The 17,496-nt window shown below is 43.7% G+C and overlaps 1 protein-coding gene across 2 annotated transcripts in view; it reads right to left on the reverse strand.

The window, feature by feature from the left end:
* Positions 1-47: 47 nt before the first annotated feature.
* LOC126984835 (nascent polypeptide-associated complex subunit alpha, muscle-specific form-like) overlaps positions 48-17,496 on the reverse strand; it is an 89,586-nt gene continuing 72,137 nt past the window's right edge. Inside the window, exons 3-5 of one of the 2 annotated variants that reach the window (XM_050839046.1) lie at positions 7,820-9,195; positions 5,148-6,436; positions 48-4,793 (exon numbers count right to left, since the gene is read on the reverse strand). In XM_050839046.1, coding sequence (XP_050695003.1) covers positions 4,378-4,793; positions 5,148-6,436; positions 7,820-8,013 — 1,899 coding nt within the window. In that variant the 5' untranslated portion in view covers positions 8,014-9,195 and the 3' untranslated portion in view covers positions 48-4,377. Of the gene's footprint in view, positions 4,797-5,147; positions 6,437-7,819; positions 9,196-17,496 lie in introns of both variants that reach the window. The other variant, XM_050839045.1, reaches the window with a different exon arrangement.

Raw genomic sequence — 17,496 nt, forward strand, 5'->3', positions numbered from 1 at the left:
TATATATATATATATATATATATATATATATATATATATATATATTTTAAAAGGGGAGTTGGATGCCATTAATAAATAACTTGTGGCATACAAAAATTGAGCTGTTCAGATCCACAATGTAATATCTGCATTCTTCTCAACAAAACCAGCACAATGCCAAAACCTTTAAATATATAACAAGTTTAATACCTATGACTATCTGATATAGGATGTTGTGCTTCTGAAAACAATTATTTTGGAGAAAGCTCATATTATGCTTTATAGTATAAATTCCTGCAAAATGTATTTCTCCATGAACTATACAAGTTTAACAAGAATTGTACAGAATATATATGTCTTATGATATAATTGTAAAATAGCAATATTGAAGCTTATTACTAGTAAGTCACAAAAATACATTACATATGTGTTTTTAACATGTGTTGCTTATGGAATATATTTCAGGTAGCATAGGAATGTTTCTGTCAATCTTGTGTTCTGAAGCAGTGGATCTGTTATGCTGGTGTTTGCTGATAGCCCCAAGTTCAGCCATCAAAATTAATTTTCAGCTACATCCAAATATTCTCACAGAATGGAAATGTTTTCCTATCCCTCCACACACCAAAACACTTAAACTCACAAACATAGAAAATTTTTAATATCAAAATGCACAACTGAGGATACAAATAGCTTCAAGAATCTATGGTAATCGGCTGAGAAGGGTTCCTTGGGTCTCCTTCCCTTGAGCGCTTAACAATACATAGTGAACAAGAGTGTGAATACACCTAAGTAACTGGACTAGTGATATATTTATCCAATAAACAACTTAGGACTGACAGTCTAGTAATAATAAATAAATGGTGCTAGTATAGAGTGTTTCGGTGACAAAGTGAGCAAATCTACAATAATATATTGTCTACTGTGATTTCCACAAGCTAAGTGGTGTTCTAGAAATGATTAGTCAGCCAAGTTAATACACGGAGGGAGATGGTACAATGTAATATGCCTTAAGAAAGCTACAGTCTAGTCCTACTGAAATGAAGCACTATTATTTATTCATAGGGGAATGTGCATCATGAAGCATTGCAGCAGGATTGATACATTTGTTTTATGTATTACTAAATATTATATTTTTATAGGTCACATTTCATAGTATGTATTTGAGTGCTTTGGTCAATTTTCACCATAAAATCAATAAAATAATTGAAGTAAAGATCTTATGCAGTACATGTATTTAATTTGTCCAAATATCGAAATCTTGACTATAAAGTGCATCAAAATTTCAAAAAAATATTTTAGGAAACCCCCTTATGCCTCATCACAACCTTGTATCTTATCAGAGTGCAGAGTAATGCAAGACACATATATCCTAACCCAATACTTGATATTTTTGCAGCTTCCATCCAACTTGCACTTCTATTTTGTAGTCACTTATCCTCAATGACAACCAACACTGATGTCTAATGTATGGACATTATCAAACTTATGACAACTCCTACTGCATTTTTCTGTTTGGTGTTTTGAGTTTTCTGAAAATGTTGTTCCCACTTCAACAGGGAAGACATCTTTGATGAAAATTTTCTAAAATTTTACATGCTTCTTAGATGTTGAGAAACAGCAGCAGCAACATAAGGCAGTGGCTGAGTAGTCAGCACATAAAACTGGTTCTCCCAAAACCTAAAGGTTTTGCACAAATGATTGCTAACTATTAAGTGTCATTGAATGGCCAAGGATCACCTATTTCTCAACTATAAATTAAACTGTAACTGCAAATAAGTGGAGCACCAAGATTACAATTAAAATCCACTTACTTTGCAAAGAGTTGTGCCGACCACCAAAGTCTCAAACTAGTCAATTAATAGTTGCTTTGAGCTTAAAAAAATATGGAAAAAATAAGAGTAAAAAAGAAAATTTTCCATCAACTATTTTTGTTTTCCAGCCAATGATGTAAAGGCCCAAGATAAGGATAAAGACTACAAGGGCCTTAAACCTGGGGCACCCTTTGGTTTGACACTAGAGCATCTGCCTTGCATCTTGGAGCCTTGGTTTGAGTTCCAGGAGGGTTGTTGGGAAAAAGATTTATTCCAAAGTAGATCAATTTGTCAAGTGCTTTGAAAAGTGCCCTGCCCCCATTGAGAGTGGTGGCCGGCAGTGGGATCCATCCTTTGTTGTGTTTCTCCCCATGTAGGGGTAAGATATTGGATGACTCAAGTCTCTGGAAGGGGGTCTCAGATCTTGCTACCATATAAAATGTGATGTGAAGAAGAGTGAATAAAGAAAAGTCAAAGTAATTGATCTAAGAAGAAGGGATGCCATGTAATGGCATGAGACACAGACTCACAAAACCTTAAGCCTGGGGGTACCTTTGGCTTGATGCCAGAGTATACCTGGTGTCTTGAGGTCCCAGGTTCAATTCCCAGGTAGGTTATTGAAAAAAAGAAATTCCAAAGAAGGTCAGTTTCTCTTGAAGTGGTATTCCCCCCTGACAATGAGGCTGAGGCTGAGAAAAGAGAGTTGATGCATATATCATCTGTGCATCATTTTGTACTGGACACATAACTTTTCCTCAATACACAGGACCATAATTGAGGCTCTCCTTGCAACAGAGGCCTGTATGGAGGTGTGGTCATGGCTTCCTTATAAACACATCAGCTGCATTGCTTTGGATTAAGTTGACAGTACAGGTATTGTAACTATCAGACAGATGTTGTCATAAAAGTAGTGATGTCCTTCAACTCTTCAGCATTAATGTAATTAAAACGTGAAAGGGATATTGTTTATTGCAGTAGCAAATATGTGGGGAGACACGGATTCAAATATAATCAGGTTATTACTCCAGCTGCAAAAGGTTACTATCCTTAGCAACAATTGGTTACCATTTCAGTGGCAACAGGTTGCTATCCATTAGGTTAGGTTACAATTTTGACCGATATGTTGTGATATGTTACTATTTAATTTGATAGGTTACTGTTTCAGCGGAGATATTACTGTACTTATAACAGCGGCCATAGGATGCTACAAGTTAGGTTGCAGAGCTTTTTCCAGTTAAAAATATATTGATGTTAAAAATCACATTGTATCCAGAAATAAACAGTTGGTATCTCTGAAACAGACTGCTCAGGTCAGTCAATATTATAATGAAAGAAATGATAAAACAAATTGTCAGATGGGGTCAAGGAACCTACCTACCAGTGCTACCACCAAAAAGAAATACTTCAGTCTAAGGGCTCATGGCAGGGTGACATGCCAGGTGTTAGCAGCAGAAGTGAATTTTCTCTGCATGTTATAAATATATGGCTACAGTTTGGAGTTGTCGTTAAGTTTAATATTAACGACGAGCACGACTCTCGCTTCACAACCCTCGTTTCTTTTGGATACAAAGCCTCAAATAGTGTTACGCATAATATATTAAAAGTCCACAATCCTGCAACAAACAATGCCCAAATATTATTCTCGTATAGGCTCGTGAAAATGTGACCCCGTGACTCACAACGGGGTAACCCCGCGCCACACCTGCACGCCAGGGCCAGTGTCAGTGGCTCCCGTGTTTTGTGCGCGAGCCGCGGCGGGGCGGCGGCCACCTTGAGCGGTCTTCTTTAACGAACACGTTAGTCCTTGCTCCACCTTTAAATGTCCCAGCTCGTTCAGGTGAATAACACCGCTGTTTAAATCTTCCACGGTACGAGAGTCATGGCGTGTTACCTGTGTGCTGGGCTGCAGGCCGACACCGTCACGCCGAGGCAGGGCAGCCGCCGCCGCCACGATCCTCGGCCGCCACGGCTGACTCTGTGTGACTCCCAGCACTGAGTGAATCAGTGACCCGCGCGACCCGGCGTGCCAACCCCCAATAGAACGGGATACAAACACATGCCTGTCCTTTGTCTCCGTACCAAACAAAGAGACATGTATGAATATCAGCCAGGGGTATGTTTGCAAATACAACCAGCGGAAACGCTCAACCAATAAACTATTCCCGTAAATAATAATGAATGTTTACATTGTGAAATCGAACAATTACGTTAAAATGTCGACGGTTCATTGGTATTGCAAATGTTTGGCAAAACACGACACCTAAATACTCTAGTGAGCGTTCCATTATAAGGCAACCGCAATGATTGCGTAATACCTACGCTACAGAAAATACGTAATTGCCGGGTTTTCTGATGTATACATGCTGGCCTACCATGGTATTCTTCAACAATAATGAACAAATGTTATTTACTATTCCAGTAATACCACAGGGGGTAAAATCATATGGCACCAATTTTTATCATAAACTTGCAGGTTTCAAGATAATCCTACGTGTTTGTGATAGAGGTCTTAAGCTATGTTATAAAAAATATAATCTTCGTCATTACGTGTGTTACCAGACTCTGGGGCGTGGCGGAGGAGCCCCGGTCACTCCTCCGTGGCGTCGTCGCTGAGCAACAAAACGGAGTCCCCGGCTGCCTCGCGGTGACGCGGCCGGGGCCGCGTCCTTCTAATTTTGCGTTCCCGGGGCCTGGCAGGGGCGCCGGGGCTCACGGGATCTGGACCATCGGATTTGGGAGCCCCAAAGCCGCTCGTTCCCACACTCTCGGGGGGATTCGCGCCCTCGCCCCCCCGTGGAGTCACTGTCCTGCCCGGCGACGGCTTCCGGTGCCGCCAGAGTCTCCCTCCCTGGATGGAGCCCGGGACTCGCCTCTTCCGCGGCGAGGACGGGGACAGCTGGAGAGCAGGGGGCGTGCGCTCCTCCTGACGGGTCCACCGAGGCCTGGCCAGGACCCGCCGCGTGGTGGCCAGCAGGCTGCTGAGGGGCGGCCGGCCCCCGCTGCCTTCTGTGGGAACAGGGTCTTTTAGTGCACACACACACACACACACACACACACACACACACACACACACACACACACACACACACACACACACACACACACACACTTCGTTATTATAAGTGAAAAATCTGAATAATGCACTGATGAATGCCTTGTCTAATGATCAGTTAAATAAATGAAAAAAAAAAATACTGATTTGGATGATTCAACAAAATATACTACAATAGGGGTATGGTTATTGACCCGCCTGACGTGCCCTCCCCGCCCAGTGGCTGTCTCCCTTCCATGTGGTGTCAAAATAACCTCACACATGCCTATCAAGTGCCTGACTCCGCGGCCCGCCCAGTAACTCACCGGCCTGACGCTCCTCTGACCGACGTTCCCGCCGCGCGTTCCCCCACGGCGCCCAGAGCGGAGAGCGGTGTGGGGCGCTGGGCTCCTCGCTGGAGGGCAGGAGTCCACACTCAGAGGACATGGAGGCCACTTCGGGGTCTTGGAGACTCTGAAAAGCTTCGTGAGCAGAGTCGCCGGAGCTGATGCCCTCGGCGGCGGGAGTGAGCGGGGGGGACGGAGAGGGACGCGAGGGGGGTGCGGGGGACGGAGGGCGTGGTGTGGGTCTGTGGGACGGAGCGCGTGTGCCAGCTGGAGAATGGGAGTCATGTGATTTGCAAGCTTCCGGTGGGTCGCAGCCTGAGTGGGGGAGAGTTTCCTTATCCCTGGGAGCGTTGCTTTCCTCAGCCAGCGACAGATTCGTGGCGCTGGAGAGGCCGCGGGGAGGCAAAGGACGCGAACCACTGCAGGAGTCAGCCGAAGTGGTTGCAGGTGACGCTGTGGTGGCAGTGGATACTGTATCTTGGTTGGCAGAAACGCTAGTGGCGCTAAAGAGGTGGACGGGCACATCCTTCGGGTCTCGTGCCCGGCACTGCATCAGGATCCTTTTGTTGTACTTCCCGACCGTCCTCACCTCAGGCTGGGCTGTGCGGCGCCTGGGTGCTCCGCCGTCACCGGGTGTCCGATGGTGGATTCGCTCCCTCGGTCTCTGCCTCATCCCGCCGTACCTAGAGAGACAGTTGCATGCAAGCTTCTCTTCAGGAGCAGCTGCTGGCGGGACCTTCTTGTCACTGTCAGTGTGGCTGGTAATAGACGTTGTTGCCGGTGACTCGATAGTAACAGACACGGTTGACGAGTCAGTGTTTGGGGCCGAAGGAGGGTCGGGGTTGGAGCTATTCCCAGGCGACTGCAATTCCTTGGCATCCACTGATGGGGCGTCTCCCCCTTCCTCGTCTTTCTCTGGTTCAGGTGATGCCTTGACTGGTGTTGGTTCCTGACGGGCGGGGGGCGGGGCCTGCTTGACTGAGGGGGCTGAGGGTTTGTGCAGTGCAGCGGGGTGCTTCAGCCCCCCGCCCGGCTTTTCACTCATGGCACCGTAAGAAGCGTAGAATTTGTGCGAGATGCCATTGTAGGCGTACACTGCTCTGGAGGGCCCCCGGGGACGTGGAGCCATCCCCTCCCGCCACTTGCCGTCGACGGTGGCGCCGTAGCGGGTGTGGCAGGTGGTACAAAGGGCGGCTCGCACCTTCCTCTGCCGCTCCCTGTAGGTGAGGGCCAGAGCGCAGCCCATCCCCACGGCTCCCAGCAGCATCCTGCCGGAGAAACACATTCAGTCCCCCCTTCAGACCAACACACCTCCTGAACCCACCAATATAAGAACCTTCAGATACTTGACCTACAGACCCTCCCAGGCCGCTGCAGGCTGCCGGTGACACTAATATTCCACCCTTCGATCCGGCTTCAACTAGACCACAAGACCCTCAGGATTCCACTGGGTCTCAATATTTATTGGTTATTTCTATTTGTTTATTTATATGATAATCTTCACTTAGGAAATGTGACCAGCAGGCTTCCTAACATAAATCAACATCCAACAAATATCAATAAAGAAATATATAAGTATTCATCTCCCTCTCTGCCGTAAACACTGTCAGGGCACGAGGGATCAAAAGGTCATTATTATTATTATTATTATTATTATTATTATTATTATTATTATTATTAGTTGTAGTAGTAGTAGTAATAGTAGTAGTAGCAGTAGTAATAGTAGTAGTAGTGGTGGTGGTGAGTAGTAGTAAGTAGTAACAGCATGAGGAACAGAAGCAGCAGCACCTCCAATATAGACAAGAGTGGAGGTCCTGCCTGGGGAGCGTCACCGAGCGAGTGTATGTGGCAATTAAGAAAACAACTGGGCAGGCAGGACATTAGAGGCACGAGGGGATAAATTAAGGAACGCAGGAGGGAAGGAGAGTGAGAGAGGGAAAGAAGAAAGCGAAGAGAGAGGAAAAGGTTGCGAGGAAGCGAGAGGGGGACGAAAAATGAAAAAAAAAAATGAGCGAAAAAGAAAAAGAGAAATTGAGGAAGAGAGAGAGAGGTGGAGAATGAGAGGAATAGTGCTAGAGGAGGGGAAGAATGGAGGAACAGAGAGGAGGTGATATACAAGGTTTTATAGAACGGAAACGGATGCAGGGAGGAATAAAGGATGGAAGAAATACAATCATACACATACACACATACATAAATAAGACCGGGATAAGAAAGATGAGATAAGATTAAATATATATAGAGATACAATAATGGATAGATGGAAATATAGACAGAGACAATTCCAACCAACCATCCAGACAGACAGACACAGAAAGAGAAAGACAGACAGACAGACACAGACAAACGCAGACAGACAGAAAGACAGACAAACAAACACAGAACGACACACACACACACACACACACACACACACACACACACACACACACACACAAACACACACACACACACAAACACACACACACACACACACAGAAAGACAGACAGACACAGACAAACACAGACAGACACACACACACACACACACACACACACACACACACACACACACACACACACACACACACACACACACACACACAAAAAAAAAAAAAAAAAAAAAAAAAACATTAGGCAGGAAGACAGAGGAGTACGAGGAAAGCACTTACCAGAGAGATGGATTAAGGAGCAGCGTGACGGCGAAGAGCGGGGAAGGGTAGTGCAGACAGAGGGCCACGTGGAGGCTCAGCACGGCCAGGGAGATGACGCTCAGCACGGCGGCCACCACAGCGCGCCCTTTGCCCATCCCCTCGTCGCCGCCGCCGCCGCAGGCCCCGCCCCCGCAGGACTCAAACGCCGCCATCTTTGCGTCTTAACAGGCACCACCACTAACAGAAACATTCACCACCACACCCCACCCTCCTCCCCCGCTACCACCTCCTCCTCCACCACCGCCACTACGACTACTACTGCTGCTACTACAAGTCTCGTCACTATAACAGCTGGGTTGAGTCTTTCACCACGTCCACCACTTCTGTATTTGATGTTTGTGATACTTTCCAACCCCAAACACCATTTACCAGTCAACACCAAGCGATTCCACAGTCACAACCTCCACCGTTCATCACCATCAACACCACTACCGACAGAATCATCACCAGGGTCGTTTTCATCACCATCACCACACAGAAGCATCACCATCATCACCACATTATCAAAGACCCGTTTTCTCGTTTCACTGAGCCCGAAGTTCAGACATTTATCAGCACCACGCACTCGGAAAACCTTCGGAACGCGGCGTATATGATTATAATTCCAGGCTGCATTAAAGGCGATTCACTGCTCCACGGGAAAAGTTTGTGGGCGATGACAACTTCGGGGGGTCCGTTTTACCTGGACATTGCCGGCAACTTGGAGGCGAAGTTTGGGTCGTGTGTTTCTTTAGCAAGCACCTCCACGCCTGCTTGCCGCCTGGAGTTTCCGTGTGGGCTGCAATTCTAGTTCGTCCATGAGAAAACTTCATCAATGTTCACGTATACACATTTGCACCGCCCGTACACACCTTTCTTCTTCGTCTTCTCCCTCTTCTTTTAACCTATTCCGTTGTGTATCGCTTCTTGATCCTCTCTTCTGCTTATTCACACACTACTTTTTAATTGTCTTTACACTATCTTTCCTCACTTACATACTCACACATGCACTCACAAACACAATACGTAACTAAGAAGCACCTCGAGATCTTCATGCAGACTATCTAACTATTTTGTCCTTTTTAATACAGTTTCCCTTATGCTTTTCTTTCCGTGGTGTTCCAGACTCGTTTTCAGGACGACGTTTCAAGAGCATGTGTGTCGCCTTAACCCGTGACGTCAGCACCAGCAGACACTCTCATTGGCTGTCCCCCTGACGCCAGCACCAGGGGACGAGATGACTGGCAGATCCATTGATGAAGTGTGCACCATGGGACACTGTGATTGGCTGTGTCTTTGATGACGTTTGCACTGGGAAACGCTGATTGGCTGACCACCTGCCCGACAGAGACGACCTGTAAAGGGAGGGAACACGCGCTAAATAATGGTGGGCGACGACCTATGTCCTATCACCAAGAGATAAAGACAGATAGATAGAGAGATAGATAAGCAGAAATATGGATAGAGATAGACAGATTGATAAATAGCGATATAGATAGATAAATATACACAGATAGATAGATAGATGGAAAGACAGAAGGATAGATAGAGATAGATAAATAGATAGACAGAAAGACAGACATATAGAAAGACAAAGATAGACAGATATAGATAGGACAATAGACAACTACATAGATAGACAGACAGATAGATAGATATAGATAGATGGACAGATATATAGATAAATGGAGATACAGACAGATAAACAGACAGATGAATGAACAAACACACATCCATCAGATTTATATTATCATACATCATCCACCCGTGATCATCAATTCAAAGAGCCGTCGAGCGTAATAACGTCAGATAATGTTTGGATAGAAAAATGTAAACACCCGTACACATTTGTTTGTTTTTGAAGGGACAATTACGCGAAACAGGAATATACACAACGCTGCACTCTGTATGGTAAACATCAGAATTAAATAAATGTCCATGCTCTCTCTCTCTCTCTCTCTCTCTCTCTCTCTCTCTCTCTCTCTCTCTCTCTCTCTCTCTCTCTCTCTCTCTCTCTCTCTCTCTCTCTCTCTCTCTCTCTCTCGCTCCTGGGTCCACCTAACATTCAGCTGTCACAAACACCAATAAACAGCGGCCATAAAACTCATAAAACAGACGCGCAAATCTCCTAAACCAAATAACAACACAAATTCCCGCGTGCGTCCAATGTTTATCGAGTTTGGGAACACTAATCTTGCCGCGCAACACAAACACGAAACAACACATCAGAGTATATCAACGTGACCCCCCCCCCACCCACCCACACCCACACTCCCTTCAACACACTCCTGCAACACTGTCCTCTCCTCCTCCTCCTCCTCCTCCTCCTCCTCCTACTTATCTTTCTGCTCCTTCTGCTCTGCTTCTTATCCTTCTCCGCTTCGTCCTTCCCGATTTTCTTTCTTCTCTTTCGCTGCCTCCTTTTCCTTCTTCACTTCCTCCTCTTTTTCTTGTTTTAAATTTTCTTCTCCTTTTCTGTATTTTTTTCCTATTTTGCTATTTTTTCCATCTCTTTCTCCTCCTCCTTTTTCTCCTCTTTATCCTCCTCCTCTTCTTTCTTTTCTTTTTCTTCTCATCCTTCTCCGTCTCCTCATCCTTCTCATCCTACTTATCTTTCTCCCTTTTCTGCGCTTCTCTCTATTTCTTTTTCTTCTTTCTTTCTCCTTCTCCTCCTCCTCTTTTTCCCTCATGTTTTTCTTTCCTTCTCCTCCTTCTCCTCCTCCTCTTCCTTCCTTCTCCTTTTCTTCTCCTCCATCTCTAATTCTTTATCCTTAATTTTGATCCTCCTCCTCCTCCTCCTCCTCCTCCTCCTCCTCCTCCTCCTCCTCCTCCTCCTCCTCCTCCTCCTCCTCCTCCGCCTCCTCCTCCTCCTCCTCCTCCTCCTCCTCACCATCATCATAAAACGGCTCACTCTCATCAGGTGAATAACGACGAGGATGAAGAAGATGGAAATATAAATTGAAATAACTGAAAAAAGAAAAGAAAAAGAACAGTGAGTTGGAATTAATGAAACGAGGCTGGGAATGGCGGATCAAATGTGGAATTGAAACATCCAAACCTCATCTGAATCCTCCTCCTCCTCTTCCTCCTCCTCCTCCTCCTCCTCTTCCCTGGCTCCCTTCCCTCCCATTTCCTTTTGCATTCTCCTCTTCATTTCCTCTTCCTCCAATACTACCATCATGCTTTCCTTTCCCTATTTCGAATCTTCTCTCCTTCTCCTTTATTCCTCCATTTCTCTTTCCTCCAATACAACGATCGTGTTTTCCTTCCTTTTACTTCACATTTGCTTCTCTTTTCCATTCTCTTCCATCTCCCTCTCCGATATAAGCAACGCATTTTCCCTTCCTTCTGCTCACATTCCTTCTGTAGTCCTTCTTTTCCTTTTATTTCGTTATGTTTTCCCTCCAGAATAATCCCCGTGGTTTCATTTCCTCCATTTTACGTTTTCCTGCCGTTCTTTTTTCACCGTTTTGTCATTTCCGTTCCTTCCAGCATAACCGTTTTTCTTTTTTTCTTTCCTTCCGTCTCGCATTTCCTGTTCTCCCCGTTATTTATTCCTTCATATCCTTTCGCTTCACTATAACCAATGTGCTTGCGTTTCTCCATTTCGCCTTAGCCTCCTTTTCACTCCTTCTTCTCTTTATTCCTTCGTTTCCCTTCCTTTCACTAGTCTCCATTTTACATTTTGCTTCTCTTTTTTTTCTTCTTTTTCCTCCTTTCGTTTCTCCTTCACGTTCGCCTCTTTTTTATTTCTCCTTCTTCCTCTTTTTATTCCTTCATTTCCTTTCCCTTCACTATAACCAATGCATTTTCGGTTGTCCATTTCACCCTCTGTTTCTATTTTTTTCTTTTTGTTCCTTTCGTTTCTCCATTTCACATTCGCCTCTTTTTTATTTCTCCTTCTTCCTTTCTTTATTCCTTCATTTCCTTTCCCTTCGCTATAATCAATGCGTTTTTGGTTCTCTATTTCACCTTCTGTTTCTATTTTTTTTTTTTTGTTCCTTCGTTTCTCCATTTCTATAATCAATGCGTTTTCGGTTCTCTATTTCACTTTCTGTTTCTATTTTTTTCTTTTTCTTCTTTCGTTTCTCTATTCCACATTCACCTGCTTTTTATTTCTCCTTCTTCCTCTCTTTATTCCCTCATTTCCCTTCCCTTCACTATAATCAATGGGTTTTCGGTTCTCTATTTCACCTTCTGTTTCTATTTTTTCTTTTTGTTCCTTCGTTTCTCCATTCCACATTCGCCTGCTTTTTATTTCTCCTTCTTCCTTTCTTTATTCCCTCATTTCCCTTCCCTTCACTATAATCAATGGGTTTTCGGTTCTCCATTTCCCCGTGTCTCTATTTTTTTTCTTTTTGTTCCTCTGGTTTCTCCATTCCACATTCGCTTCCTTTTTATTTCTCCTTTTTCCTCTTTTTATTCCCTCATTCCCTTTCCCTTCACTATAACCAATGCACTTTCGTTTCTATATTTCACCCTATTTTTTTATTTTATTCCTTTATCTTATTCATTTATTTTCTCCTTTATTCACCTTTGCCTCATTTCTTATTTTCTCTTTTTCCTCTCTTTATTCCTTCACTTCCTTTCCCTTCACCATCACCAATGCACTTTCGTTTCTCCGTTTCACTCATTCTTTCTTTCTTTTCCATTTTCTTCTTTATTCGTTTATTTATTTTCTACTTTTTATTCCTCCTTTTTATTTCTTTATTCATTTCCTTTCCTTTCACTATAACCAATTGCGCGTTCGGTTTTCCATTTCACCTTTTGTTTCTCTTTTTACTTTTCTCCTTTATTCCTTTGTCGTTGACCTTTCTCTTGTAGGCCACCACCTCTTCCCTCTTCCCTTTACCCTTTTCCTGGCTTTCCTTTCTTCTTCTGCCTAAATATTTCGTTCACCATTTCCAGTTTATCCGTTTTTCTTCCGTGAATGTTCGCTCCTTCCTTTCTCCTCCCACCTTCTCGTCTTTCATTCCTTCATCCTTTACTTTAGTCTGAGTCTCTTGATCCTCCCCTCTCCTTTCCATGCCCCCATTACTTTCCCTTTAATATTCTACTCTCGTTCTCCATTTGCCTTCCCAACCCCAACTTTTCGCTCTTCTTTTCCTCCCTCCCTTTCTTCAGTTCAACTTCTTTAGCCATTCTCTCTCTCTCTCTCTCTCTCTCTCTCTCTCTCTCTCTCTCTCTCTCTCTCTCTCTCTCTCTCTCTCTCTCAGTTTCTTTTACTCCATCTACCTTTACCAGATAGCAATTCTCCTCCATTCCTTCTTCCTCTCCATTTCCATTTCACTTTAGCTCCCTGCCAGAGTTGCCTTCCTCTCTCCCTCCCTTCCTCTCTCCCTCTCTCCCTCTTTCCCTCCCTCTCTCCTTCTCTTCTCGGAGCCACGAAGTCCATATTCCGCCTTTTCGGGCTAAGCTAACGTCGTGCCCAAGGAAACTGTATTAACTGCATCGGCCTGAGTGCAAGGGTTGTTTGTAATGGAGGTTGTGGTGGTGGTGGTGGTGGTGGGGATGTTGTTGTTGCTGGTAGTGGTGGTGGGTATTAATGTTTTAGGCGTTATCATTTAGTAAGCTGGCCGTCTCTCTCTCTCTCTCTCTCTCTCTCTCTCTCTCTCTCTCTCTCTCTCTCTCCTCAACACATCGCCTTCAAACTGGCCGGCTCTGCATCTCCCTTCAATACATAGGGACAAGCTCTTTCCTTTTTTTCCCATTTACAGTCTAACATTTATTTCCTTTATTTTCTGATGGACACGAAGAAGCAACAACGAAAGTCTGGAGCTGAGCATCGGGGGGGAGAAGGTCAGGGTTCGTCGTCACATCTCATCCAACATTAAGGTACTGAATTATTGCTTGGGGCGTGGTAATAGAATAAGACGCTTCAGGAAAGGGGGTGAGGTGGGGTAAGAAGGAGGGAAGGAGGAAGGACTCTTACTGAGCGCGCGCCGACCAGCAGCTCCCCGGGAAAACATTGTGAACTAAGGAGGGAACCGAGAATTATTTGTTCCGTGTGTGTGTGTGTGTGTGTGTGTGTGTGTGTGTGTGTGTGTGTGTGTGTGTTCGTTCGTCTAGTGGTGGATTACGTCAGTGAAATGTGTGACTGAACTTTTGGCGATATGTTACCTGTACCGAGAGAGCGACAGCGAGCGAAAGCGAGATAGAAAGATAGATAGATACAGAGAGAGAGGAAGCGAGCGCGAGACAGATAGATAGATAGATTTGATAAAAGATAGATATAAACATGGATACAGATAGATAGATAAATAGTGATAGATAGATAAATAAAGCGAGAGAGAGAGAGAGAGAGAGAGAGAGAGAGAGAGAGAGAGAGAGAGAGAGAGAGAGAGAGAGAGAGAGAGAGAGAGAGAGAGAGAGAGAGAGAGAGAGAGAGAGAGACGGAAGCTGGGTCAGGACTGTTGAACGAGCAGATAAGTTGTATGGTACATTTAGGTCAGCCCGGCGAAGCTAAATTTCCCGTGTTATAAGACTTGAAGTTTTAAAGAAAGGTAAAGAAAATATATATACTTGCGGAGCGAAAGGAAAACAGAATGATGGTAAATGGTGGGAAAAATTTAAAAAGGAAAATAATGTCAATACAACAGAACAAGAAGAAAACAGATTAACGCTATATAGTGGAAAAAAAGAAGATTGTTGAGGAAGGCACAAAATCTATATACTTACAGAGCGAAAGGAAAACAGAAGGATGGTAAATAGCGGAAAAAATGAAAATAGAGGAAACAAAGGAAAACAGAAAAAGAAGAAAACAGAATGATGCTAAATAGTGGGAGAAATAACAAAGAGAAGATAATTATGGTACTAAATAAAGAGGGAACAAAAGGAAAATAGAATAGTGCAAAATAATAGAAAAAAAGAAAAGAGCAATGGTTGAAAATAAAACCGAATAAGAAAACAGGATAGTGCTAAAAAGAGAAGAATAAGAATAAGATCATGGCTGTAACTAAAAAGAACAAAAGGAAAACAAGAAAAGAGAAGAAAACAGAATGATGCTAAATAATCGAAAAAAATAAATAGAAAAGAAAAGTTATGGTTGTATATAAAAAAAAAGACAATACAAGGAAAACAGGATGATGCTAAATAATGAAAACAATAAAGAATAGAAGAAAACCTATACTTGTAAAATAGAAGTGATAGTGTAACATGGAAAGCCAGCTCCGTAGACTTCCATAAAAGGTGATCAGTGTTTTTATTCCTATTTCGACAGCAAGTGCGAAAGTAATGCATGCACGAATACAAATTTTTTAAAAGCAAATGCGCGAGCTAAAAGCATAATTACTTGCCGGCCACGTGAAATATGAGGCAGTAAAACATGGTACACCAGCACGACTAATCATTTTATTAATATTTATGCGCGCCGGGAGAGAGAGAGAGAGAGAAGGAGAGCCAGTGAGAACAAAGACAGAACCAGGAGAGGGAGACGATAACAATGAAACGGAGGAAAAGTAGGGATGGATACAGAAAGGTGAGGAAAAGGAGTAGGGTGCGAAGGGGAAGTAGAAAAGGGAGAGAAAGAGGAAGAGGAGGAAGGAAGCGGAGGCAGGCAGGGACACCGATAATATATAAGATGTGCTGGAAACAAAGAGTGATTTATGACCCACACTGGAAGCATAATAAAAGAGCGTGGGACCTGTCTGTGTGTGTGTGTGTGTGTGTGTGTGTGTGTGTGTGTGTGTGTGTGTGTGTGTGTGTGTGTGTGTGTGTGTGTGTGTGTGTGTGTGTGTGTACTTAAGATTGTCCTCGTCCTCACCACTTCTTCATTAGCATCTGGTACCTCTGAGGACTCTTAACCTCCTCCTACTCCTCCTCCTCCTCCCTCTCCTCCTCCTCCTCTTCCTCTTCCTTCTTCTCCCTTGACCTACTCCTCCAAGGCAACTCCAACTACTCCGCTTCATTTCCAAACACACCAGGGGGTAAATAGGGAAAAGAGAGAGAGAGAGAGAGAGAGAGAGAGAGAGAATGTGCAAATGATAAAAAATATATAACCTCTCTCTCTCTCTCTCTCTCTCTCTCTCTCTCTCTCAATGATACACCTTTCACTCGCTCACTAACTTATTTCCTCCGTCCCTCCTTCTCTCCCTCTCTCATTTATTCACTCATTCCCTCCCTCCATCCCTTCTCTCCCTCCCTCCCTAACTCATTCACTCATTCCATCTGTCTTATTCATCATTTACTCCTGAATAACTTTACTCCTCCGACTGATGTATTGTGTTATTGTAGCTGCTCCCTTCTTCTCCTCCTCCTCCTCTTCCTCCTCCTCCTGCTCCTCCTCCTCCTCCTCCTCCTCCTCCTTGCGCTGTTCGCTTCGTCAACACTATGAATACTTGATGGGGCAACAACATTATAACAATCCTTAGTGAGTCCTCCATGAATAACATTAGTGAGTCGAAGGTATGAGTGAGTGAGTGAGTGAGTGTTTGTGTGTGAGACAGATAGATAGACAGATAGATAGATAGGTGGATATAGATGGATTCTTGAGTATGTTGTATGAGTGAGTGTGTGTGTGTGTGTGTGTGTGTGTGTGTGTGTGTGTGTGTGTGTGTGTGTGTGTGTGTGTTCGCGTTTGTATGTGAGATGGATCGATAGATAGATAGAGAGAAATACAGATAGAAAGATGGATAGGAAGACAGATAGATAGATTAGTGAGTGGAAGGAAGGAGTGAGTCTGTGTGTTTGTGTATGTGTGAAAAGGACGGATAGACGAATAGACAGATGGATATACAGATAGATAACGAGACATAAATAGAGAGGGAGAGAGAAGAAGGACAAGAGAAAGAACCACCAAGACAGAGGTAGACAGGAAGAAAGACAGCCGGACAATGAGGTGGAGGAGAGAGAAAAAAAAAGAAACAGACCGACAAGACGGAGGAAAGGAAAACGAAAGAATTAGAAAAAAAGACCAAGAAGACAAAGAGGAAATCGGGGAAAGAGAAGAAAAAAGTAAGAGAAAGAAAACGAAGCAAAGAGAAAAAGAGCCAAGAGAATGACGGAAGGCAAAACGAAAGAAATAGAAAAAAAAAGACGAAGAAGAGAAAGACGATATAGGGAGAGAGAAGAGTAAGGAAAAGCAAGAAAACGGAGCGAAGAATAAGGAAAGCAAGAGGGAGACAAAACTATACCACAAAGGAGAACGAAATAAAAAAAGAACGAAGACAGAGAAAATGGGGAAAAAAAGAAAGTAAAAGAAAAAGCGGAGAAAAGAGACAAAGAGGAAGAGAAAGAAAAAACAATACCACAAGAAAGAACAAAAGAAATAAGAAAAAAAAATAAGAGGACGGGAAAGAGAAAATCGAGAAAAAGAAAAATAAGGAAGAAAAAAAAATCAAAACGAAGAAGGTAAAAAAGAGGACAAGAAAAAGACAACAATACCACAAAGGCGAACGAAACAAATAGGAAAATAATACGAAGAAGAGGAAGAGAAAATCGAGAGAAAGTAAAGAGAGGAATAAAGAAAGAAAATGGAGCAAAGAGAGCGAGAGAGAAAGAGAGAGCGACAGACCCATGCCACAAAATCGTTCCTCTCTGTAATTCGTTCCCATAAACCAAATGGAGCAAATTAGAGGCTTGTTCGTGGCGGTGTTTCTTTCCCTTCCGTGTTTTCTTCCTCTCCTCCTCCTCCTCCTCTTCTCCTGTCCTTCTCCCCT

The sequence above is a fragment of the Eriocheir sinensis genome, chromosome 5 (genome assembly GCF_024679095.1).
Source record: "Eriocheir sinensis breed Jianghai 21 chromosome 5, ASM2467909v1, whole genome shotgun sequence".
Classification (NCBI taxonomy): Eukaryota; Metazoa; Arthropoda; class Malacostraca; order Decapoda; family Varunidae; genus Eriocheir; species Eriocheir sinensis.